This window comes from Microtus pennsylvanicus, chromosome 3 (assembly GCF_037038515.1).
Source record: "Microtus pennsylvanicus isolate mMicPen1 chromosome 3, mMicPen1.hap1, whole genome shotgun sequence".
Classification (NCBI taxonomy): domain Eukaryota; kingdom Metazoa; phylum Chordata; class Mammalia; order Rodentia; family Cricetidae; genus Microtus; species Microtus pennsylvanicus.
The window spans coordinates 104,519,391-104,546,055 of NC_134581.1; the positions used below are offsets into that span (position 1 = coordinate 104,519,391).

A 26,665-nucleotide genomic window follows, 5' to 3' on the forward strand; every position below is an offset into this window, starting at 1 on the left:
CACCAAAATCCTAATAATTATTAGCTATAAAAACGTCTAGGTTGTCTACATGACAGTGCTCAATGAAACTGAGTTTCCCAACTATTGCGCACTGAGGACAGCACTAGCAGGACCTACTCTGTGCACTAGTTTTTATCTGACTGCTGTCTTAGGACACACCCTGGGGCTGCACTAAGGAAAGGACCTCTTCAGACCCCGCAGTGCCCACAGCCGTGCTGCTTGCATGAAGCTCCTCCAGCTTTCTTAAGTCAAATTTGACAAATAAAATTCATGTAATATTAATGGCCTTGGTTAACTGTGATTAAATACTGTGGTCTCAAGCTTGCTACACATTTATACTTCCTTGTGAATTCCCTTTTCATGTCTTTTGTTCATGGCTCTACTGAAATGTTTAATATTTTCTAAAGCTCACATTTTATTTGAGTCTTTTAATATTATATTGAAAGTGTTAGTCTTTTCTTTTGTACATTCATAAATATTTTCTCCACATTCATACCCTTTAATTTTGCTTTTTGACACGCCAACATTTAAATTTCAATGTAGTCCAATGGAAGCTTTTTCTCTGTCGCTCCTTGATATGCAGAGGGAAAACATGCTCCAGGTAAGACTCAAAACTCAATCAAAACGAATGAAAAACACGAGACAGCAGCAATTCTTATGCTGCAAGCGTCACTCTGCAGTGCTCTCAGGAGCTCAGAAAGACGCTTTCTCAGGACAGAACAACCTTTACTCAGCACCCGCCACATGTAAACTCCTCCGGGTGCTGCTAGACACTGTCTAACTTACTCCTCATTTTATCTCCTCAATTTTATAGATGAGGAAACCAAACTAATCAGACTTAAACAGTCAATCAAAACCAAACAAAACACATCGGCAGCTCACCTCTTCGTCAATCTTGTCTTCCAGAGCATCGATGTGGCGTTCCTTCAGAAAGCGCTGTGTTTTCTCCAGCTGGTACTTCACTAATTCTTCAATCGCATCCTTCTCTTCCTTATCCACAAACTCCTGAACTGCTTCCCCCATCCCTCTTTCTGTCAGCAGTGAGAGCTGAACATTCTGCAGGAGGAAACACACGCTGTTAGGTGCACAAGTGCTGTGTTCCTCAGCCAGGAACTCCCCAAGAAGGAAAACACAGTCTCTTATGGAAAAGGAAGTGCTGGGGTCAGCAGGCAGCACTTAGCCAAGGGCCAGAAAAATGGGGAGGAGTCAAAGAGAGTTGTAACTTCAGGGGTCTGAAAGGCTGTGACAGTCCCCAGAAAAAGCCATGAAGGATGACTAGAAATGAGGTGAGGCTTTGGGGGAGGGGAGATAACGGTTGTAAAAATTTTGCCATCTCACTCTAGGCCTTGTGACTGTTTTATGGTGAAGAAGTCTGAGGCTACAGAAGGTATTGAGGCTCCTCATCACCCGCTATAAACTATGGAGATTGCTGGGGGTGCTCCAGGCAGAAGAAGGAGGCCCAGCTGGAAAATGGACCGAGATGCAACACTGCTGGCTATGTGCATGGACAAAGGAGACCCAGCCAGGATATTTGAGAACTGCAAGAAACTGAGGAAGGTTAAGAAACAGACTCTCTCTACATGGCCCTCCGACACCTGGTTTTCAGGCCAGAGAGACCAGTGACATTTCTGACCTACACAGTTGCCAGGTAGCAGATTTGTGTGTGGAGTTTTTTGTTTTGTTTTGTTTGTTTTGTTTTTTGAGACAGGGTTTCTCTGTAGCTTTGGAGCCTGTCCTGGAACTAGCTCTTGTAGACCAGGCTGGCCTAGAACTCACAGAGATCCGCCTGCCTCTGCCTCCCAAGTGCTGGGATTAAAGGCTTACAACCACCGCTGCCCGGCTCAGATTTGTGTTTTTTAAAATAAATGCAACTAAAAAAGTCCAAGTAGTTTTACTAGCATATGGTTGTTTAGGTTTTTAAAAAAAGTAACTAAATTAAAAATTACATTCAAACATAAGCTAAAATCTCAGATCAAGACTTAAAACAAAGACAAGGAAGCCACACACCAGTGAGTCCTTGCAATGACAGCAGCAGTGTCCAGAGAACACTCTGGTGTACTGGCTACTGCAGAGCCACCGGGGAGTCACTTCACATACGAACTACGCACACACTAAAGTCTGCTGTTGGCTGTTCTTAAAGCCTAAGCGGTAAGGAACTACCTTCTCTGCGGTCTGGAAATACTGCTTCACCAAGTCTTCTACGCGGAGTGTCGTTCCTTCTGAAGCAGGTTTTGTGATGAGCTTCCCAAAGTTGATCTCCTCACCTACAGAAAGGGGCCAGGAAGAAACAGTGCTCTTCATAACACACTAAAACAGCTAGGCTCTCACCAACACTTCGGGGGCGCCACATAAATTTTGAAGCAAAAAAAGGGCCTCAAATTTGCTAATAGCCTTACTGTCATTTGGAGTTCATTTCTTTTTCCACATGGTCCATATGCATTTTTCCCATCTTTAAGGACCACTGCCACTTTAAGGCTACTGCCACTGTTCTAAGACTGTCCTCAGACCCCACATAACCCTTTCAGGAAGTACGAGTCAAAACACACCCCAAGAACAGAGATATTACTCGCTTCTTCCACCAATGACAGAAAAGTGGTAGGCAGAGCTTCCCGGGCCCACAATAAAGCACAGCAGTACCCAAAAGAGCCACTGGTGTCACCACCACCCACCCACCCGTTTCAGCGACAGTGCCTCTTACAGACTGGTAAGATACTCTCAGCCCTGAGCACCTGTCAGCACTCTGTGAGAACAGTAACAGGGAGTATGATTAATGCACTTCTGCTGACTTCCTGCCAGGGCAGTCAACAGAACGCAGCAGAAATACAGCATGCCACTGATGGTAGAGACACCGCCAGTTCACGGCATCTCCTGCCGCGGGACAAACACCCCTGTAAGCTCCAAGGACACTAACGCTACCTCCTTTAATTGCCATGACTGCTCTGCACTGGCCAGACCCTGTGTGAAGGCCATTACAGAACAATTCCAGCTTTGGAAAGGAGCAGTCTCAACAGTGGAGAATTATTAATTTATACAGTGTCACATACGTAATAAGTGGCCAAAATAGGAGACTTTCCGTTAAGACATATCCAGGTGGCATCATAGCTACCAAACAACTCAAATTTAAATTAAAAGTATACCCAGGCCATTCTACTGGGGATAAAACTCAAACAGGGTGAGGTTCTTGTCAAGGAATCAATAAGAAGTGACAAATGAAAATTCACATCCAGAACCCAGCTCTTGCCCGTTCCTTTCCGAGCCCTACAGCAGCATGATAAGGCCTACACGTCAATATCTGAAAGATGGCTTCAGGCTGAAGTCACAGCATTTATAAATTACTTTTTAAAAAATTTTGCTGATTTTTTTTTCTCAATGTGTATGAACGTTTGTGTGAATTTATACTATGTACCATGCATTAGCAGTGCTTGGAGGCCAGATGAGGACACTGGATCTCCTGGAACTGAAGTTATAGACAATTGTGAGTCACCGTGTGGGTGCTGGGAATTGAACCTGTGTCCTCTAGAAGAACAGCCAGTGCTCTTAACCACCGTGTCGTCTCTCCCAATCCGTCATTCTTATTTTCTTTCGCTGCTGGAAATCTTACTAGTTATAAAGGTGGGGCCTCTATAAAGAGCACGGCTGATATTTCTTATGAAATAGCATTATTTAGTTGATGATTTTGTTTTATAGTTAACAGGACACTAAGTGTCTATAAAATTTAACTGGAAATGAACTACTCAATCATCAAAAATACCAAACTACAGGACACTTTTGACTTCAAGTCTGGTCTTCCTGAAGCACTGCATACACTAAGTCAAAAGTTGAATGCATGTTCTGTTCTGTCAACCCATGGCAGGAAAGATGTGCTGGGATCGGCAGATGCCTGGCACCTGTGAGTGCCGTGACTAGCACCACAGCTGAAAGGCTGTGTTTGCAAACAAAGCCTTCCTCCCAGCCTTCATTCATCCCCACTGCTTTACAGACTGAACACAGCTGGGTGGGCAGTGCAAGTCTGCAGACCCAGCAGCACTCAGGACGCTGGGGCAGGATCTAGAGTGTGAAGCCACACTGGGCTACAGAGCAAGACCTTGTCTCCAGAAGGAAATAAAACAAATAATCAGAAAATACCCCAAATGCTTATTTTGAGAAGATAAAATATTTCCTTACCATTTTTTGTCTAACACTACAAATACTAAAATGTCTACTACTATCTTCATTTATTTTACCAAAGACTGATTTACACAAATCCTGCTAAAGCATTCTTTAAGTAAGCAGCTTACCTGTCTTTCCCTTTTGTTCCTTGTGCCTGAAAAAGTGGATGACATCTTTGGGGTTAGCAACCCGATCTACAAACTTCTGGCTAAAGCGAAGAACATTGAAAGGTTCAAAGCCTCCACTGTAGTCCACCTGGAAAGACAGGAAACAGTGCCAATTTTTGAGAAATACAGGGTTTTTTGACATCTAAAGTATTTATATCAATCTAAAAGCTCAATGCTTTGACATTTGCAAACTCATGTTCTATGTTTAATGATCATGATGATGTTAAACCATTTGTCCTATTGACAGACTAACACCAGAAGGTGAGGTTTACACAAACACACTTCCTGTTCAAGAGAATAGAGCAATGCCATCCCGACGCTGAAATGTTCTCTATCTCCTGTGACAGCCTAGGTGCACAGCATGGGTACTATTTGAAAACAAAGGTGGGACTTCCAATGTTCTCTGCTTTAGCCAGAAGTTTGTGGATGGGGTGCCCAGAGTGGAGCAAAGGAGCCAAGCAAGAACAGATCAGAAAGATCATTTAGGAAATGACAGCAACTAGGAATAAAGTAGCAAACCTACCAAACTCACCTGAGATGGGATCGAGCCTCAGGCTTTCCCACTTCTGCCTCTGCTGGTGCCGACTCTACGCTAAGCATTTAACTTACTACTTTTCAGAGAAGTATGTGAAGTCTGTGTTTCTATGAAAACTGGTATGGTTTAATTAGCACAAGGACCTACCCGTAGTCGGATGAGAGGCTTCTCTGGCTGTAGAGAATTCCCCAGCCGCTCCCGCTCAGCATTTTCAAGCATTTCTTCAATCTCAAAATAAAAACGGCAAGTGTTCAATTTTGTGTAAATTGGCTAATATAGTTTATATTACTGCTGCTGACTGACCAGCCTAACTCCATCTTACAGATGAAAGCCATTCTGTTATAAGGTCAGAACAAGTTCATTATTATTTGCTGCAAAATTCAAGTTGTCCATGCTTTAACCTGTTTCTGGAATTTGCCACGCTTCCCACCCTATGGAGTTGACTCATACCTTGAATGTACCCTGATTAAGATCAGATGTTCTGCCAAATAATTTTAAAATATTCCACCAAGTTCCTACATAACCAAACCTCTGGAAATCCTCTATCCCTTGAAAAACCCCTCCTATTTGGGGGACTATATAAACCCTACCCTTCTGTGTTCAATTCTGATTTTCAAACCCCACTTTAGGGAGATAGCCCTATCTGGCAGAAAGTAAATCTTGCTTAATTTGGCCAAGGAATCTGGGTAACGGTCTTTATTCCCGTGGGTGGGATAGCAGCACAGAATTCTGCACAGCAGTTCCACAGCCGCCTTGACTTCCCATCTCACCGACATCTTTTAAACACACCTTGTGGTGCCAACACCATCCCTTAATATTTTTCTTTAAAAACATTCTCAGCAATTTTTCCATCTCTAATGTAACTCCTTCACAAGAAAATCTATAACACTGATTCTGTTCCAATTTCTAATCATGTTTCAACACGGGTTCCCTTGCCTTAACTTTAAACCAAATAAATCAAGGTTTCCAGTGGTATCATATAGGCTCTGCAGAAAGCTTGGAATGTTTACTTGGAAAAGTTCAAGTAAACAAGATGAGTGTTTCCAATATCTGAAGTTGCCTCATGCTATACCAGGTCAAGCTTATAAAATCTCAGAGATCCAAAAGCAAAAACACTTGTCCTACATTGCTCCAGAGAGCACGAAGGTGCAAGAGGGTAATTTTAATTCCAACACATCTTCCTAACGGCTGCAGCTGGTTGTCAGCCTTAGCTCTTCTCCGAGTCTGAGATTTTCTAATGCTGCCCTGCTCTCCCTGCCTTCACCTGCCACACCCTGGGATTACAGGCTTGCAGCACCTTGCTCGGCTCCTCAGCAAGAATATCTGGTGCTGCTGCCATAGCACACACAGACACAGGGACTTGAAAAGTGGTAGCACAACCAAGAACGTGGCATTGAATGTCTTACAATCTACAGTCAGCTGTGCTGGTGACTACGCTACTGGACACAGAGACCTTCAAGAAGATCTGCTCGGCCGAGTCTCAGTTCAGCGAGCATGCACGGAGCACCCACCAGACAGACAGCAGCACAGAAAAGCTGGGAAGATGGGCATGGTGGCACAAGTGGGTCCCCACATTCCAGAGGCTCAAAGACTAAGAGTTTGAGTTATCGGAGTGAGCTCCAGGCTAGCTTAAAAACAGAACAAGGCTGTCTCAAAAGACAACAAAACTTAACAAGTGGCTCTGTCCTCACAGTGTGACGATAACAATGTAACTATGGTCCATATCAGAATGCCCAGGATGCGCACGGCTTGATTTCCTGCTGCTAGCAACCACTCTCCTCTCTGGATTCTTATAACTCTCCTTAAGGGTGGGGCATGCTGGAAACCTGGCACCTGAGAGGGACAGGCAGGAAGTTCACAGCAGAACCACGTTCCAGAATACCCAGGCCTCATGCCAAGAACCTGTCTCAAAGAAAAGCAAAGAAAAACGACAGGAAAAACTTGGAATTTAGGAGGAGGGGTTGCAGTGCAGCTCAACCAGAGGTGAGTTAAACCCTCAGAGAACATTTCACAACCTTTTATCACAACTGTAGAGAAAGGGATTGTGATTTTATATCAACTTGACATGGTTAGAATAATCTGAAAAGAGGGAACCTCAAACAGAAAAGCCTACACTCCTACTCAGCCGAGTCTGAGAAGCCAGTCACCGTGGAACCTGCACACACTAAAGCTTTTCAGGCCACACTCAAGCCACACACGCTGCTCCTCCAGCTGTGACACTGGCCAGTTGCCTAATCGGAGGTACCAGGCTAGCCTACTCAATGGTAGAAACAACTGCATAAAGAATACCATCTGCATAGCCCTGAAGTCAATTCCTGAAAATAACAAGGAAGAGGGGAAAACAAAGGAAGAAAGAGCAAATGGGAGACAGAGCCTAACCACACACAGCACTGTGAATAGATTAATAACAACCTTCGACACAGCACACAGCAGCAGTCGGTACGGATCATGACCATCATTATCTCCATTTCCGACCTTACACAAGACTACAAAGTAAAGCCAAAGCTGACAGAATATGGACTGAGCATGTCAGCATGTGAGGCTAGCAAGCTGCCCGTTTACATGTGATAAAATGTGCAGCCCAACTACAGCAGGGCACCCAGAACCTCCACAGAGGCTGAGAAAGGGAGGCTGAGTTTTATTTGAAGTAGTTTTCAGGGTGGAAGGTGTGCAATGGAGATGAGAGGCGTGGGACCGTAGCATCCTCCAGCTCCAAAGTCAGGGTCTTCACAAGGACGAAAGTGAGGAAACTGGATGTGTATGCTCAAAAGAAGTTCTGGGAGGGGTAATTAGCTTCTCTATAACTAACACCCTTCTATGTTAAAAAAAAAAAAAAAAGTCTTTGCAACTAAATATTCAGCCCCAAAAATCCATTTGTACTTCCCTCTCTAAGGCCCGGGAACACTGATAAAGAGGTGCAGAGACCTGTGAGGGCCAGAAGATAAGAATGGCTGCAAGACCTCACCTGTGGGCACAACACTGCAATCAAGAACTCACTGCAGTCACATCTGGCTGCACAAGACCAACTACTGGATACCGAAGGGTTCTGGAGAAGGGGCAGTCATCTTCAATCATGTACTCACTGATGCCGGGCCCACCGGGCACCAAGGTAAGGAAGCCGGCCCCGTTTAAACTCAGTGACTCACAAAACAGACACAAAAATGGAAAAGATGTCTTCGTGGGGGAGAGGGGGACTTCAACGGTGCAAGGGAGAGAAGGGGACGTTATATACATATATGAACTTGTCAAAGAACAAATTTAATCTAAATAATTACACTTAAGAAACAAGAAGACTTTGGCCTCATTTCCCAAGCGCCAGTGGTGTTACAGCTTCATAGGTCCCTCTGCTCTGCCCAGCGATTTCTCAGACAACACAGACCTCACAGCTGTGCTCAGAAAGTTACCTTCTCCAAGCAGAAGCTCTGGATGGCTTGGGTCACTTTAGGGTTGTCAGGGTTGAACAGGCTTGGGTGGTTGGCCAGAACCACATCCTCCATGAAGAACTGCCGAACTGTGCGGAGAGGCAGCTTCTGCATGTTCATCTTCCTCCCTTTAACGCGCAGCAAGCCCACGTGTCTATACAGAGGAACCAAGAGCTCAGACATAGACATCCTCAGGAAGATGGATGCACCAAAGCTAGCAACCAGGTTTGGGGCACATGCCTGTGATCCCAGAACCCAGGGGACTGAGACAGGAAGATAACAGGTTAGAGGCTAGCTGTGATCCCTTCACAGAAGAAAGGCTCCATTTTTCACTTAGTAATTATAAAAAAATACTCTTAAAAATACATGTTTCTGTTAATTTAATTTTTTATAGTAGAAAACGGCAAACATTCTTATTTATAAGAATAAAATATACTCTTCCATCATCTCCTGTCTGAGCAGATACAACTTCATAATGAAACAAACCTGACAAAAGTATAATAAAATGCTAACCAGATCATGACAGAGCCACAGGGAAAACCACAAGTACACACTCCACTGCCATGCTCCTTATACCACATTACCATAACCATCAGAATCTCAGCGGAACCACTGGGTGAGACCTTCTACAGAAGCTCAGTTTAAGTTGTTGGCATTTTGTGAACTTACAGAAAAAACCATTTCCCCATTTTATTGTGGGTAAAGAAACGCATGCACAGCAAATTTAGAACTCTGGTAGGGAGCCCATTTTACCCAATTCTTGGATTCTACTGTGAGGCATTTTATTAAATTAATTAAAGTATCTACCGAGCTACCTATTTTTTAGATGTCAAGGTGAACTACAGATATCTGTACTACTTCTCTTAAAGCAGCAAGAGCTTGTTTGTTTGATTTTTTTCACTTTTTTATTTACCTAGGAATAAATGAGACGAGGTGGGGGGGACCTTCAAAACCAAGAAAACAGTGCAACTACAATACCCAACCTTCACACACAAAGTGCCCTTCAGGGGAAGAGAGACGGCTCAGTGAGTTAAGCACTTGTCTGCAAGCCTGAGATCTGAGTTTGATCCTCGAACCCAAGCCAAATGGAAGAGAACTGGTTCCATGACATATGTGCATCCTCACACCTCCCTCCATCTCTCACACACAGAGTAATGAATGAAATCTAAAAATTAAGCAAGCTATTCTCTGCTGTCAAACCATGGGTGTGGGGTAACCAACCTACAGCACGGATTTCTTAAGGACTGACTTGGAATATGAAAGTACTCACTTCTTCGCAGCTTCTCCAGGGGAAAGGGAAGTCACCACTGAGCTTCCAGGCTGAGACACATAGAAGAGCTGCTGCTCATTTTTGGTTGGGCCAATTTTACACTCGTGTTCATGGCCCCAGATAACGAGGTCAATGAAGTCATCCAAAAACTGCTCTGGGATGAAGTTGGTACTCCCGTGTTTACTCCTACACCAAGATTTAAGAGCAGAACATAAGTTCACAGCAGTAAGGGAGCATTTCATCTTAGGTCTACACAGATCTACATATATCTTGTCAGAAACTGCCCAAGGGATGGGTATTCTATTGAATTTCAGAGCACAGGTTTATAAATTTGTAGGATATGATCAAACCAGAGGCCTGACTGGAAGCACGAGGAAGCCAGGTCTGCACTGGAAAAAGACGGCGGAGTTTACAGAGAGAATATTCTACTTTGGGCAAGTCAGGAAAACCAGCTCTGTTTACCGCAAACCCACAAGTGGTCCTGACTGCACACCCCATGAAGCAGACAAATTTTAAAAACTGAGTTAAATCTAAACTTGTGATAAAGAACACACTCCTAAGTGTGTTCAGTGATGCTTAACTTCTACTGGCTATAGAAAGAAGGAATAGGGACCAGAGAGATAGCTTAGTGGTTAAGAGCACTGGCTGCTCTTCCAGAGGACCCAGGTCCAATTCCCAGCACACACATGGCAGCTCACGACTGTCTGTAAATCCAGTTCCAGGGGATCTGATGCCAATGTACATAAAATAAAGTTAAATAAATTTTTTAAAAAGGAAGGAATGCGGTGGTTATTTTAGCAGAAGACACTGAAGTGCAATGACCTTATCTGAAAGCTGTGCTTTTAGAATGAGCAGGCCTCTGTGAGGAAGGGTCCACCTGAGAGAACAGAGCGCCCTGCAGGGAAGAGCAGACAGTGAAGGTGCTACAAAGAGAACAGCAAGGGAAACTGCAGCTACACTCAGGGAAGATGGAAAGCAAAGCTAAGAAAGCCGTGGGCCTTTGTGTTTCGTATGTCTTTGTGTGAGTCAAGTATGCAGCGTGTGAGGAAAAGCAGGACACACGCAAACATAGCACAATGCCATGGTGCCTTCATAGAGCACACAACCCAGCCTGTGAGAGACTGCAAAGTCTCCTGCTAGCTTCAGTATCCCTCCTTCTGCAGCAAGAACCGAGCTGGTCACTACAAAGTGGAAATAAGTCAAATACAAAGGGTGCCTAGCACACGCCCAGCTGAGCAATCCTGTTTCCCAGATGTAGCAGCAGCAAATGTGTCTAAGAATGAAAAGGGGAGAAACGAATCACACCCAGTGGTGAGAAAGAAGGCAGGAAGGAAGCAGGGCAACTCTGGGAACCTGGCATCCCGACTAGCTGTGGCAGGCCACGGACTGAAGTCCACGGACACTGTACTCTAGAGGGAAATGTGCTCCTCAGAGACACAGGTGTGCACTTTAGCTAAGCAACAGAAACAAAATGTGTTCAGAGGTGGAGCACTTGCTGAGCAATGTGAGGCTGGGTTGGATCCTCAGACAGACACATGCATGCACTTATAATCTGGGCTTCTTTCAGGAAAAAAGTCACGAATATGCAAAAGACAAGACACAAATGGACTACGCGGCTCTGGATTAGATTGGAATCAGCATGAATTTGTGGTTGTGTTTCTGTGCGCACACATACAGTTGTTTACATGTGTTACTATTATTAACTCTGTTCAACTGAGATGGCCGAGAGGTTCAGCATCAACAAGCACACCTAGAGCTCACACAAATCCTAGCTCTAAACACTGCCAACAAAAGCAGTCAGAATTCCTTGGTGAAGTGGTTGAGGGAGGGCAGGAAAATACAACATTGAATTACAGCATCTTGTGACGTCAAGAACCTAAAGCTATGCTCAACAAATAAACTAATAAACAAAAACAGATAGCTGCCCTCTCTCTTGCTCTTCCTCTCCCTCCTTTCCCCCTGCTCCAAGTCCTTGATATAAAAACATAAATAGGAAAATAAATGAGGGAGGGTCTGGTCTTTCCTACAAGGAATCCCAATGATCAAATATGGCAAGAATAGAGGTCAACAAACAGCACAAGTCTTACACCACAGTGCTAACTACTAGATACAATCACCCTGCGGGCGAGTCAGTCCATAACAGTACCATGGGAAACAAGGTATTCATATGGTCAGAAAGCATCTTCCCCCAACACTAACTTCAAAAGAGAAAGTGGGAACTGCATTGAGGAGCAAGCTGTTGTCTTCTTGATCACACGTGAGTATCACCATCTTCTGCAGTGAGCTGTCACACAACCCTCAGCAGGGCTTTCCCCCTTTTTAAGGCTTAATCTTTTGGAATAATGGCTTTTCCTCCACCTTTCCCTGTGCAGTGCAGGGTGAGGCAGAAAAGGGAATGCTCGGCAGTGGTGTAAAGGTTCAAGGAACCCTCACATACCAAAACACACTTGAGACCGTTTCAGACTCCTAAATCTACCTCCTGAAGCCTTGCACTGACCCAGCACTCAACCTAAATGCGCTCAAATACACTGGAGTCTTCTTCAGAGACTTCCCAGCTCTGTCTCTCTCCCCTTCCAGCTTCCTGCACTCACTCCTACCACCTCACCTTACTTTTACACTGTAGCGATCACAGGACAAACCACGCTTCCTCTGGTTTCTCTTCCTCCCGATCCATCGTGGACTCTACCAACAGAATAAACTACCTACAACCATTAGCAAAAGACAACTGATCTAGGCTAGGTGTGGTGGTGCACGCCTTTAATCACAACACTCAGGAGGCAGAGGCAAGAGGATCTATCTCAGAGAGTTGGAGGCCAGCCTGGTCTACAGAGCGAGCGCCAGGACAGCCAGAGCTGTTATACAGAGACACCCTGCCTTGTAAAAACAAAAAACAAACAAAGCAAACAGCCGCTCTAGCTATGTTTCTGGAAAGGCATTCACACACACTGAGATGTCTAGAGAAAGTACTCACTGCATCAAACTTTATAAAGCAAAAAATGTGAAATAAAATGTTCACTGACAGAAGAAAACTACAACTACAGATTAGTAACAGAAAGGGTGAAATTCAGTAATGTAATATTAAACACTTACTCACTGTCCGTGACACACAGCGATTCCTAATATACTAAGTATCTTCTATGGAATGATTAATTCACAACCCAAACAATGTTTCCTAAGGGATATGAGGAAGCAGATGGGATGCTACAGGAATGACACTGGTCCACACTTCGCTGCACCAGTGTCTGTTATGGTCACTCTTGTGTCTCCCCTATTCGGGGCACACACTCTTTCCTGGTTATTAATCCTCATGAACTGGCTTCAGCCTGAAGTCGCACAAAGCAGTGTGACTCCTCCTGAACCCACGCTGGTGATGGTGAAGCAGTCAGGCCTGTACTAAAGTCCTGCACAAACAGATTCTGAGAACCTCAGTGCTTTATTTCAGAGTACCTTTACCTGTTCTGATGAATCACAAATAAGTTAAACCACGAGTTCTCGTCTTCCTTCGGTCTCAGCATGGTCACTTTTTTATTGACAAACATCCGATAGAGCCTTTCGTCTGGAATGGACCCTGGGGAGGACACAACACTATTTCAAACGTGTTTTCCTACTGTGGACTTCAATGATGAACAGGCTTTTCTTCTAAATTATGCATTTCTCACAGGACTACATTTCTCTGTTCAGATGTGTATCTGAATTCTGGAATCGCATGTATAAATGGCATTACTAACAAGTGCCCCAAGTTCACGGACAACAGCACTCATTCGCAGTCAAAGAACACTTTCTACTTTGGAATTAGGGTAATATGTACAGAAAGATGAATGAATTTCCTATGCTTACATTCCCACCAGGACGTCTAGCGACACCATGTGCCTTCCCTTCACTATGAATGTAAAGTAAACATGATTTTCAGCTATGATATACCACACAGCATGCACAGAAATGAACACTAAAAGGGATGAGATTTTCTAAAACATGTTTTAAAGTGTAATACTATTATATATACTGAGTTTGTGCTTTTTAATAATTTAATAATTTTAAGTAATCCTTCCCATACGCAGAAATTTGTCTTGGTCTGGGTAGAAGACACCAAGAAAACAGGTAAGAAAACAGTACTAAGTTGTCATCATTATGTTAAGAGGAAAGGCCAAGACATGAACACAGAGAATAACTGTGGAGCTGGAGAGAGTTAACCAAGGCTGCTAGTTCACATTAACCAGAGAAACAGAGCCAGTGACTGGACGCACAGAGACATCTGATGTACAGAGGAGACGGAGTGGACACAGGTCAGGCAAGCCCAGCAACAAGGCTGTGCTGGCAGTAACAGCTGCACGTAAAAGCACTACATGTTGGTAAAACCTGAAGACACAGGCTGAGGGAAGGGTGACTGCTGAGTATGTTGTCAGTGCGAGGGAATGGGGACCCCACTTCTGCTCCAACACCCACAGGTGCATCACTAAAGGGAGAAGGTGGAGGTAGGACTCTGAGAACTTGAGCACAAAGCTCTTCTTTAGGTTTAGGATGGAGCAGACACCAGTTAAGGAGGACAGAATAGGATGGCTAACTCGGGGGAAAATGGATCACTGAAGGGGCTGCCCCAGATAACAGTGAAGACACAGTTCAATGTAAGAGCAAGCCACTTTTCTGGAGATACAATGCCCAATACTGCAGACATGAAAACTGCTAATGGTTTTTTCAAATTGTCTATCCTCTCCGTGTTCTATCTCAGATTCAGACATAAAGCACAAGAAATGGAATTTACACATTATTTCTAGCTTCAAAAATACTTGAGATACAGGGGCTGGTGAAACGGATCAGCAGTTAAGAGCACTGACTGCTCTTCCAGAAGACCCGGGGCTCAATTCCCAGCAGCCAACATGGCAGCTCACAACTGTTTGTAACTCCAGTTCCAGAGACTCTAGCACCATTATGCCAATGCATATAAAATGAAATAAATTTTAAAAAATAAAAACGTATTTAAAATATAAAATATACAGAAACTTTTAAATGTGTTCCTTGAAAACAGAGTTTAGTTTTTCATTCATGTATAATAAAGTCTAGCAAAAAAGGCGTTCCTATAGAACACTAAAGAAAAGGAAAACAGAAGCCAGGAGTAGTCGTGCACATTTTCAATCCCAGCACTCAGGAGGCACAGGCAGGTAGATCTCTGAGTCTGAGACCAGCCTGGTCTACAGAGTGATTCCAGGACAGCTAGCGCTACATAGTGAGACCCTGCCTTGAAGAAACCAAAACAAACAAAAAGACAAATTAAAAAGAAAAAAAAAAGAAATGGAAAACAATGAAATTAACAAAGCAAAGTGTGTGTGTGTGTCTGAGAGAGAGAGAGAGAGAGAGAGAGAGAGAGAGAGAGAGAGAGAGAGAAAGAGTATTGAGCATGCCCATGAGATGTGCAGGCTGAGACAGAGGTCAACCTTGAGTGTCATTCTTCAGGTGCCATCCACCTTACTTTGAGGACAGAGCCTCCAACTGGTCTATAGTTTCCTGATCTGGAACTTTCGGCTGCCCAGTGAGCCGAAAGGATTTTCCCTTCTTCACTTTCCCAGTGCTTGGATTACAAGCACATAATAGCACACCCAGGGTAAAGCAGATTTCTGAATCTGCTTTAATAATAAGATGTCAGTTGTAGAATAGAAGCATATGTGAGCCACTAATGCATGAGATATATAAATAATTTTCTACCAGTCATATTGAAACAAAATAGCAAAATTAATTTTAATGTATATAATCTGTTACTACTGGGTCTTCCTATCTCTTATGTCTAGTGTATTACAACTCAGAGTAGCCAGATTTCAGTCTCACAAACCAAAAAGGCCAGTGCCACTGTACTAGACAGGATGCTCTGACCTCTCGTAGACTTTGATGATACCAAAATGCAGTTCTGCTAAAGAGCATGCCCTTCTATCATCCAGCTTTATAAAAAAAGAGTCCAAAACAATAAATAGGACGGAAGCAGAGATTTTGTTTGTTTGTTGTTGTTTTCTGCCAAAACTGCCATTAAGTATAAATAGCTACTGGTCCTTAGAAATACCAAAACTATTTTCACCAGAGCATTCCACTATCTTTTAGAGGTACCAATAAAGAATAATCACAATTGTCTGACTTCTCCCCCTCTGGAAGTCCCTTGGGTCCACACCAGCTCTGAAACTGTATTTGCCGACTGTTCACAATTATCGACTGAAGGGGACAATGGAATCCCATCTGACCTAAGGCCATCACCTACCTAGGCCGTACAGAGCGAGTTTCGTGCTTCCTTTCTGCAGCAGAACTGGACTAATGTCAATCTTCTCCACAGACATTGACCGTCCAAAGTGATTCACAAACCCAGCACAGCTTAAAATATCGAGGGCACAGAGGGCATCTGCCTATACAAAAGTTTCAAAGAGCATTGAGTTTGACCACAGAAAAGGATGGTCTGGGTGAGAACCATCCTACCAGTCTACGGTCTGAGGAGCACCACACTCCCACATCAAAAGCACACTCTGTAGACTACAGGATAAGTGTGTCTTACTGATCAAAGTGCTTTCAGATTTAGGGTTTTCTTGACTTTAGAATGTTTGTGCAGATCTTACACCAGGTGAAAATTCCAAGGTGAAAATCCAAAATCTAAAATGATCTAAAACCAAAAACCTCTGCATCTCAACTTTGAGGTTTTCTTTTTGTGGCACTTTTAGCTTAATACTTTTTGAATTAAGGACACTCAACCCTTAATTACAAAAACAAATTGCAGCAATGTCCTCTGAAAACAAAGTCCCAATGTTAAGCAGCTGCTATTCTTCCAGCCACAGACCACCAACAGCAGCTGAAAGCGTACAGCAGAGGCAACGCTAGTGTCTCATCGGTATCATGATCCCAAATCAGCTGTGAATCAAATCAGCCTTGGAATCAAATGAAGTTTTGTTTTTTGGGAAGTACATATATGACCATAGACTAATGACTTCTAGTGACAGGAGAAAACACAAAGGTATTTTGGATTGGGATGGCCAGTCTTTCATATCAAGCAGGGAATAAAATAATTGAATCTAGATTTAAAATACTAAAGAAAAAGATCATTTTTTACAGTGAGAATCCAGGAGATCAAGGATGCTGAGGAGCTCTAGGTAGGTAGCCACCCCTACTCCCATCTAGGCACTGTTAGCAAAATCCGAAGAAACAAAAGCAAGGCCCCAGCAGGCCCTGGATCAGTGGCTACGATTCCAGCTACTTATAGGCTGAGACGGGATCACAAAGTCAAGGCCAGCTTGGGTAACTTATGAGATCTTGTCTCGAAAAACAGTAAAAAGAGGGCTGGGGATGGTAGAGTTGCCACCTGGCATGTGTCAGGCCCTGGTTTCCACCCTCAGTACTGCAAAGAGAAAAACAGTACGGCTCTCTCCTACAGCAATTCTTACTCCAATTCAAAATCAAACAAAGAAGTCTAAAAACATACACAATAATAAACTGACTTCATTGCTCAATCTGACTGCAAATTATTAGGGAAAAAAGGGATGATGCTTTGCACTAATCCAATGTCATTCTGAAGATTCCAACAAAGTGTATAGTTACCCCTGTAGGATCATCATGGTTGCCATGGATACTAAACACCGGAATGGAAATGTTGAGATTGCCATCTTGATAGTTCACCCATGGAAACCTCAAAAGAAAACAAAGTGAAAGTCTCTGTAAGGGATAAAGCAGTTTCCCTAAAACATTCCTTCCAAGCAGTTACGCACTAGGCAACTACAAACACTTATCTGCAGACAATCCTAGTCGGTGTGCTAGATTAAAAAGTTTGAAAGTATAAAGTGTACGAATATCTAAGAACAGACAGCTGATAACTGGGAAGCTAACAGGCCTCTAAAATGTCTAACCGTTTGTATAAGGCTTCTCCTGATAGGTTGGAGGAGGGGAGAAAACAATCCGGGCTCATATAGCTGCTCAGGGTTTTGGAATCCAAAACAACAAGAACATAGCCTATCACCAGCTCCACTGTCTCCCCAGTTGCAATTTAGTCCCTGCCCATCCCTTCCCCCAGCCATCAGGCTCCTCTTCTCTGTGACAATAGGGTGAACCACTTCTATTATGGCTCTCAAAAATTTTATCTACGTATAAAAAAGTACATTTTTCCTTCTTACATGGTAGGACAATATGGCTTTCTGTCCCTGCTTAACCTACTTTGAACTCTTTCTACAGAAATCTTGTATGCAAAGAACTCCCTTCAGTTTTTGCCAGCTGCATGGCTTACTGCCCATAGCTGAAGCAGGTCCTCACACTTAGACTCTGTCTGGTCTTATTTTTGAAGTGATACACAGGGAATGTGCACCAGGGATTGTTCCTCAACCTCAGCCACATGGTTATCATCAACCCTTTCAGTCTACACCAGCGGGTCTGAGCTCTGCCATAGTTCTAATTAGCCAAGGATCTTTTAAGAAAGATCATCACCCATACCACACTCCAAGAGACTCAGCAGTTGGCATGGACACTGGAATGAGTACCTGGGAGTCCTAGGTAACTGCAATGTGCACTGAGGACCGAGAACTGTCTGCCTATCCAGTGTCCATGAGAAAACTCTTCAGCCAGTTCATCTGATGCCTTAGAAATGAGACAGCCACTCTCGGACAGGCATTAGCGCTGTTCCCATTTCTGTGCAGTATGTATACTCTCTGTCTACATTTTATAAACTAATGGACTTTCTTAATCAACAGAAGGAAATATTCGTTTAAAAATCGGCCTTAATTTCTGTTGAGTTGCAAGTATTCTTCCTTCGTGAACTATGACATTTAAGTTTGCTCTGAAATTCTTTTGGTGTAAATATATTTATTTTTAAGAAGACAAATGTATCAATCTCTTTTTTTCTATCTCCTGTGATTTTTACATGACATCTCAAATAAATTCAAACCACAAACGGTATGAATTGTATGAAAGAGTGGGTAGGTAGTTGATTAGTGGGAAGTTAACAGGTCTCTAAGGTTTAAAATCTTTGTAGAAGTCAATCTTTACAGCAAGGAAAGAGATGCTTTTACAAAGTCCTCTACCTAAAGACTTTCTTACATACTTAATAATTCCTCATTAAACTTTCACTGAATAACAGGTATGTCCCCAAGTGTGAGCTCTCACCTCCATCGAAAACTGCCTGTCTTTTACACGAGGCTCTTTCTGGAGTTCCTAGTCTGTGCCACCTCTCTGCCAGTTCATGAGTCACATGTTTAATTACTTATAACCTGATCAGGCTACTCGATCTTTGCTTATTTCAGAATTTCCCTTCTGTGTCTGTCCATTTTTCCCATATGACATAAGAAAACTGGAACAGGAAAGTAACCAGAATGCAATGGAAAGAGATGAAGTAAAGTTAGTGTTCATATCAAAATAGAGAGTAAAAGATGAAAGCATTGAGGAAAAGAAAATGGGAAACTATTGTTTGAAAAAGTAACAGAGTCTGGCAGGGGTGGCGTAGGCCTTTAATCCCAGCACTCAGGAGGAGAGGCAGGCAGATCTCTGAGTTCAAGACCAACCAGCTTGTTTACAGAGTGAGTTCCAGGACAGGCTCCAGACAGGCTCCTGTCTCGGAAAAAAAAAAAAAAAGAAAAAAAAAAAGAAAAGTAACAGAATTTCTGAAAATAAGACAGGTGGGGGGGGCACACACTTTGAATCCCCAGCACTTGGGAAGCAGAGGAAGTCAGATCTCTGTGAGTTCAAATCCAGCCTGGTCTACATAGTGAGATCCAGGCCAGCCAAAAGTATATAGTGAGACCCTGTCTCAAACGGGGGGGGGGGGGGATGAATTTCCTGAAATTACTAAAAAAAAACAATTCTTAGATTAAAACAGAGGAGGAAGGACTGGGGACACGGCTCAGCAGCAAAGTGAGCCTGGCATGGGAGGTCGTGGACCAACCCCAGCACCACTGCAGGAACAAGTGGACAGTAAAGCATATGATGAAACCCAAGCAGATAAAGAATTCAACCCGCAGCTAATGGCTGAGGTAACAAATGCCTCAGTCCCCCGAGTGCTTTCCTCAGGCTGAAGACTACTCTAGGCAGTTTTCTCGCTAGCTCAATCTCCATAACTTATGTACCTAGCACGAGTAAGGAAACGACATAGTCGTGTGACCATTAAATGGCAAAGCCATGCTCTAAACTGACACCATCCAGAATTTATGCTCTTTGGGAACTGGGAAGACAGGCCAGACAGTGCCTGGGTTGATGCATGCCCACACAATCCTCCTGCCTGTCTCCAAGGTGATGAAATTATGTGCGATCATAACCACATCCAAGGAACCCATGTTCTTAACCACATGCTTCACTGGCTTCCCAACAATTAAACTAACAACAGATTCAACAGCAGTATAAATCAATTAATTCATAAGTAGGAACTCATCACTCACCTATGTCTAAAGAGAAACGACTTCAGGCTGGGCAATGGTGGCACACGCCTTTAATCCCAGCAATCGGGAGGCAGAGGCAGGTGGATCTGTGAGTTCGAGGCCAGCCTGGTCTATAAGACCTAGTTCCATGACAGGCCTCAAAGCTACAGAAACACTGTCTCGAAAAGCCAAAAAAAAAAAAAAAAAAGGAGGTAGAGAGAGAGAGAGAGAGAGAGAGAGAGAGAGAGAGAGAGAGAGAGAAATGACTTCAGACTTCAGAGAGCAGGTGGTCATGCATGGTAGTGCACACCTGTAATCATAGCTAGCAGAGACAATGAGGCAAGAAATCATAAGTCTGAGGCCAACAGGGATATGTAGAAAGAAGCTATGGAAAATAAAGGGGCTACGGAAGGAGCTCAGTGACAAATACCCGTGAATACTTGGACATTCCTCTCTCTAGAGGTAGATTTTAACCCTCTCCCATCAAGTATGGGCTGGCTTAGGGACCCACTCCTAATCAAGGGCAATGGAAAGAAAAACAGCTTTGCATCGGAGAAACCTGAAGACATCTTAGCCTAATGACCAAGGTCAACAACATCAGTGAAGTCTTGGAGAGGTCACGTACATCTAACACAAGGCTATCAGAAAAGCCCTTCACTTCAGTGATAGTCTTCCCTAGCCCACAATCCCTGTCCAAAAGAAACAAGAGAGACAAGCAAATGAGAGGTGGTCTACAAACACTAGCCAGTCGGTACCAGGGCCATCAAAGACAAGGAAAGAAGACAATCTAGCACCATGGTGACAAAGAACACATTTCACTAAAATATACTGTGGTGTCCGAAAAGAAGACAATGGCTTGGGCTGGGGACATAGCTCAGAGGTAGAGTATTTGCTTAATACACACAAGGCCTGGCGTTCCAGCCCCAACGTAGGCAGGTTAAAAAAAAAAAAGATATCTTTACTATATAATGTTGTAGATTAATATAAGGCCTACATCAAAACTGTATCTGGCCACAACAACAAACCATAAGCACAGCCAAAAGAAAATGACTGAGGAAAAGCCTAAGCCTTTTATTAAGCCAAAAAAATGGCTTAGTAGCTAGCATATATAAGTAACTTTCACAAATCATGTCAAAAAAGATTAAAAAAAAAAAACCACTACCGGGCAGTGGTGGCACACACCTTAAAATAAATTTCAGCACCTGGAACTCTTCAAGTTCAAGGCCAGCCTGATCTACAAAACAAGTTTAGGACAGCCTGTGCTATTCCAGAGAAACTTGTCTGGGAGGGAGGAAGGGAGGAGGGAAGGAGAAAAAAAGGGAGGAGGGAGGGAGGAAGGGAGGGAGGGAGGGAGGGAGGGAGGGAGGGAGGGAGGGAGGGAGGGAGGGAAGGAGGGAGGGAGGGAAAGAAGGAGGGAGGGAGAGAACCAAGTTTTAAAGTAGACAAAAACAAAAGCAAACAAACTCCAGAAGAAAACAAAGAGGATGAGAGATCTAAGATAAAATGAGGTCCAACATTAGTTCCAAAATACAAATCGCCAGGCGGTGGTGGCACACGCCTTTAATCCCAGCACTCCGGAGGCAGAGGCAGGCAGATCTCTGTGAGTTTGAGGCCAGCCTGGTCTACAAGAGTTAGTTCCAGGACAGGCTCCAAAGCTACACAGAGAAACCCTGCCTCAAAAAAAAAAAGAAAGAAAGAAAGAAAGAAAGAAAGACAAATTAATGATATACAGAAAATTCAAAGAACTGCATTTGCTATGAAAACTTGCTAGAATAATGGCAAAAGAGCTAATTAATAGATAATGTGTTGGTTTCCTCAACATGACACAATCTAGAGTCACCCGGGAAGTCTCAGTGAAGGACTGTCTACTGGCCTACGAGCATGAACAAGGAAACGTTCTTGTTCATGGTAACTGATAAGGGAAGCCAGACCACTCTGACTAGCTGAGCAGTAAGCACGCATGTATTCATTCTCTCTCTGCTCTTGATTGTGGAAGTTCCTGCCTTGGTGTTCCCAGAACGGTTGGCTGTAACCTGGAATTGTAAGTCAAATAAACCCTTTTCTAGTTTCTTTGTGGGGTATTCTGTCACAGCAATAAGAAAGAGAACACAGACTTATCTATTACACAGAAACCATGCCCAAGGAAACCTTTCCTCAAACGTAAGTGTACTTACCTACTGAAACCAAAGTTGACTGATTGGTCACTGATGATCTCAAACTGCACGGGCCGATCACCCATACAATACTTCCTAAGCAACTCCAAGCAGCTGTGCAGGGTTTTCCTCGAGGGCTTGTTTTCATGGAAAAGATCACCACCTAACAAAATAAAATCCACCTAATCAACAGAAAACGATGTTATAATTGGTAAGTTTAAGGTAAAAATTGTTTAAAGCACAGAAGAGATAGAAAAACAGATTTCATAGCCTGATGTGGTCACTTAAGGCCTCTCCTTTCAGAGAACAGCCTTGGCAACATAACTGCTCGATTTTTAAAAACGGGAGAGAACAGCCTAGTGGTGTAGTCTGGCCTGCCATAGATGACACCCATGGTTCAATCACAGCACAAAGACATGGAGATAAACAGAAAGGAACAAAGATTGCTAGCTTTTAATAATTCAAAAGAATTATTAAAGAAACAGATCTCTATGGCTGCACTAGTCAAAGGAACTTTATTAAATCAGATTCAGGTTCAGGTTTAATGAGAGACTCTCAAAAAATAGGGTGGAAAGAACTGAGAAAGACATCCAACATCAACTGCTGGCCTCTGCATGCAAACATGAACACATATACCAACATGCAATGTGCCTTGGCACGTGTGAGCACACACACCTCCCAAGCCTTTCTCCTACCCTCCACCCCCCCCCCACACACACAGAGCTTTAAAATATCAAAGAATGTCAGGCAGTGGTGGCTCGTGCCTCTAATCCCAGCACTCACGAGGCAGATCTGAGTTCAAGGCCAGCCTCTGGTCTACGGAATAAATTCCAGGACAGCCAGGCCTAAGTAGAGAAACCCTGTCTTGAGGGGTGGGAGAGGTGGGGAATCAAGGAACAAAGAAACAAAATAAAAATAGCTGGATGACAAGGGTCCATGTACAATAAAACTTAAAAGTCAAGAATTTAGATTTTAAAATAAATAGTAAATACAAAAAAAAAATCTGAAAGACAAATATAATACACACTTGGACAGGCCTCCAGAAGTTTCTCTCACCTCAGGGAAAGAATCAGCTAAAACCAGCACATTCATCCAATTTCTAAGAGTCCCACAGCTGCCTATATCCTTTCAAGGTGCAAATTACAGAGTTTGAATCCACTGGGGAAGACCAAAGACTTAATCTAAACTTAGATTAAAATTCAATGAATTTCTTACTGCTAGCAGGACGACTGACGACCTTAGAACCAAACTGAGAGCATGTCACAGCATAAAAGGTTAGAGGAAGGGCACCTAATGGTGAGCATTACATCACCTCTCTTCAGTGGACCTAAAGGTGAGCATTACATCACCACCTCCCTTCAGTGGACTTACAGGTGAGCATTACATCACCTCTCTTCAGTGGACTTAAAGGTGAGCATTACATCACCACCTCTCTTCAGTGGACTTAAAGGTGGGCATTACATCACCTCTCTTCAGTGGACTTAAAGGCAGGCATTACATCTCCTCTCTGCACCAGGCTCCAAAGCTGCTTGGAACAACTGCTTTCCTCCCCTTCACTGTCTCTCACTCCCATCACACAGGACAGAGGACACTGCTTTGCCCCCTTTTCCAGCAGTGAGTGGCTTACAAAAGCCGGAGCAAGTACGCGATTTCTCGGCAGGAACACTGCTCTTTCACTCTTATGTCCCAACTGGAGCATCATTCTGGGGAGGACACAGGCACTAGGAGCCCCTGGGAATTTTAGGGCAAAGATCAACAGCCAGGGGTGACTGGTACAGAGTTCAGCTTTCTTAGGTATTACTAAGCAACAGAAAGACTTCACTGTCACAGAATCTCTCCCATAGGGGAACACAAGTAAGCAATGGGTAAACAACTTAATCATTCTACATGAGATCATTACAAAAAAGCAGCATAATGTCACGGAGTGCTCGGAGGTATAAAGGAAAGCCTCTTCAAAAAGGTAAAATATGGTGACAAGTGTCTATAAGTCAGCATTTAGGAGGGGGAGGACCAGAATTTCAAGGTTGCCCTTAGCTACATTATGAATTCAAAGGCAATATCAGCTATGAGATCACCTCAATAAACCCCCATCCTACTCCTCCCCAAAAAATTAAAATGTGAAGTGAGAAGTCAACCCTAATCCAGGTGGTAAATCACAAAAGTTGACCTATAAGGTCCCAGAGAAGAACACACTGGTGTGGACCAGGCAGGGCAACCAAAGATCCTGAACCCTGGGAGGACCAGTGTCAAGTAACAAAGATCCAGACACTTAGGAGGAACCTGCAGCATTCGTTGTAAGGATCCAGAGCCCTGGAGGGGCCAAGGTCAAGGTACAGCCTTATATGTGAGTGTGAATCTAGATTCAGAGAAAGACTGTTAAGATTTTGAGGACAGTGACAGGATCTACTTATGGTATCAAGTTTGCTTTGGCTATGATGCTGACAACACAGGAGGCAAAGTGTGAAGTAGAAAGACCCCTAGGAACTACTGCACTGCAGGACAACTGAAACAAAAGCTACACGGGTACTGTTATGGGCCTACCAGGACAGCAGAGGGTGGTAGACAGTCAGGGGCTGAAGGGAAACTGCTTGGCAGGCAGGGCACCCTCCTGGACTCTGGGAACACTCCCCCCTCCAATATCCACCTCTATCCTGGTGTTATGTCGGAGTTCAACACCCTCCCACATGACAGACTCCCCTTCAGTAAGGTGGTTTAAGAAATGCCACCATCATCCACCCAGGTTCAACAGATTTGATTCATTTCCAAACCCTGCAAATTAACATATGTACACCTTCTCTTGGTAACTTCTCGCATATTGACTTTGTCTTTTCCAGTTTTTAAAAGCATTAAATGCTCTCCAGTGTCAGCTGCCAGAAGACATTCCACTGCACAGAACAAGAGTCCGACATTTGCAGCTCCCCTCATCAATACAGTTCAAATGCTCAGTTCTAGCCTTTCGGCAATTTTTTTTAAAAATAAAGTTCTCATTCATGTAGTTTAAGCTGGTCTCAAAGTCACTGTAGTAACTGAGAATGACCTTGAACTTCCTGCTCAAGCCTCTCAGTGTTGGGATTAAGATGTGCCACCACATTCAAGCTTTCTATGCTGCTGGGCATCAAACCCAGAGCCTTGTGCATGGTACACAGCACTCTACCAACTGAGTTACAGGCTCAGCTCTCTTCAGTGCACACATGGCCCACAAGCGAGCCAAACCAGTCACCTAACATACTCCATGCTATCTTATACCTGTGCCTTCATTTCTGCTTCACACTGAAAGGCCATTCTGTGAACCTAGAATTAAAGGCTGCTTCTCCTTCAACACACATTAAATGTCACCTTCTTGACTAAGTTCATGTGACTAGTCTCATCTAAACTCCAATCTCCTCTACCTCTGAAGTCTTAGGAAATGGCGCTTCTACGGGCATCTTTCCACAAATAATGTTGTACTTGAATGTTTGGGATATTTGCCTCAAATTCCGGTTGGTTATATGTTCTTTGAACACTAACAGCCATCTTTTTATTAAAGGTAGGAATCACGACAGGTTGGTGCATCGTTAAATACCCCTTGTTTCTAAATTTGAAGGTTATTTGTCAAGGCAATTTCTGCTCAAATTATGAACACAAAGTACTCAAATTTTTAAGTATATTGACATTTAGCCAGAAAATTTGAGTGTATGAAGTTTTGCAATCAACTCTAACTTAACAGAAAAGAGGCTGTTACTCAAGGAAGTACAGAAGAGCACACACAAATGTAACCCAAGCTCACTTCATTTTCCAGGGCAAGTCTTAAAATTTCATCAAACGTCACAAACGTGTCATTTCCTCTAACTGCATCCTTCTCCATAAACCCAAGGTGGATATCAGTGGCAACCAGGATTTTAAATGTGTCTTCATCGTCACTGTATGAAAAAACAAAATCCAATGCTATGCATTAAAAGAATAGTCAAGCAAATGGAGACCTAAACATAAAATAATAACTAATAGCAACTATAAAGCAAATCATTTTCTAGCATCAGACTTGGCATGAAAGTTTGCAGTACTCAACAGATCTTTAACGTCATGGCTCTCCGTTTCAATTAAACACAGAGCAAAGGTGAGTGACATTTGTAGGTGTCTCTGAAAATTCATAGCCTTGATACAAACAGTTTTATACATTCTCAGATCTGTTCCCCACTTTGCTAAACAAAATCCCAAAAGGCTTTGCTCCCTTGCTATTATATGACTGTACACTTTTCTGAAAAAAATCATTTAAAAGTCTTCCTCTACATTTAGGAGCAGATTTTATACGCATATAGTAAGTAGTTGCTTACATTCCAAACCCTGAAAATATCTGCCTGACTCTGCTCTTTACAGAGTTTTCCAATAATAAATTTGACCAAGTCACAAAACAGAGCTGTTCAAATCCAAATGAAATTTGATAAAGGTGTTTCCATGTGAACCAGTAGCTTAACTGTTATTAACACTCACTAAACTTAGCATTAAGTTTAGTTCTTTACGATACTTTCATAGTTAAGATGTAATCTCAGTCCCCACAGGGGAAAAGGCAGGCAAAGTCACTATCTCTGGAAAACAAGAAGGCCAGACACAGAGATAACCCACTCACCACACTAGCAG

At 43.3% G+C, this 26,665-nt stretch overlaps 1 protein-coding gene across 3 annotated transcripts in view; it reads right to left on the reverse strand.

Moving 5' to 3' along the window:
* Nucleotides 1-26,665, reverse strand: part of Mre11 (MRE11 double strand break repair nuclease) — a 49,834-nt gene that overhangs the window by 21,596 nt on the left and 1,573 nt on the right. For 2 of the 3 annotated variants that reach the window (XM_075966788.1, XM_075966789.1), the window contains exons 3-13: nt 25,818-25,950; nt 22,073-22,233; nt 17,104-17,191; nt 15,782-15,923; nt 12,997-13,111; nt 9,544-9,729; nt 8,256-8,427; nt 4,999-5,079; nt 4,278-4,404; nt 2,161-2,264; nt 883-1,056 (exon numbers count right to left, since the gene is read on the reverse strand). In XM_075966788.1, the coding sequence (XP_075822903.1) occupies nt 883-1,056; nt 2,161-2,264; nt 4,278-4,404; nt 4,999-5,079; nt 8,256-8,427; nt 9,544-9,729; nt 12,997-13,111; nt 15,782-15,923; nt 17,104-17,191; nt 22,073-22,233; nt 25,818-25,950 (1,483 nt within the window). The remainder of the gene's footprint in view (nt 1-882; nt 1,057-2,160; nt 2,265-4,277; nt 4,405-4,998; nt 5,080-8,255; nt 8,428-9,543; nt 9,730-12,996; nt 13,112-15,781; nt 15,924-17,103; nt 17,192-22,072; nt 22,234-25,817; nt 25,951-26,665) is intronic. The other variant, XM_075966790.1, reaches the window with a different exon arrangement.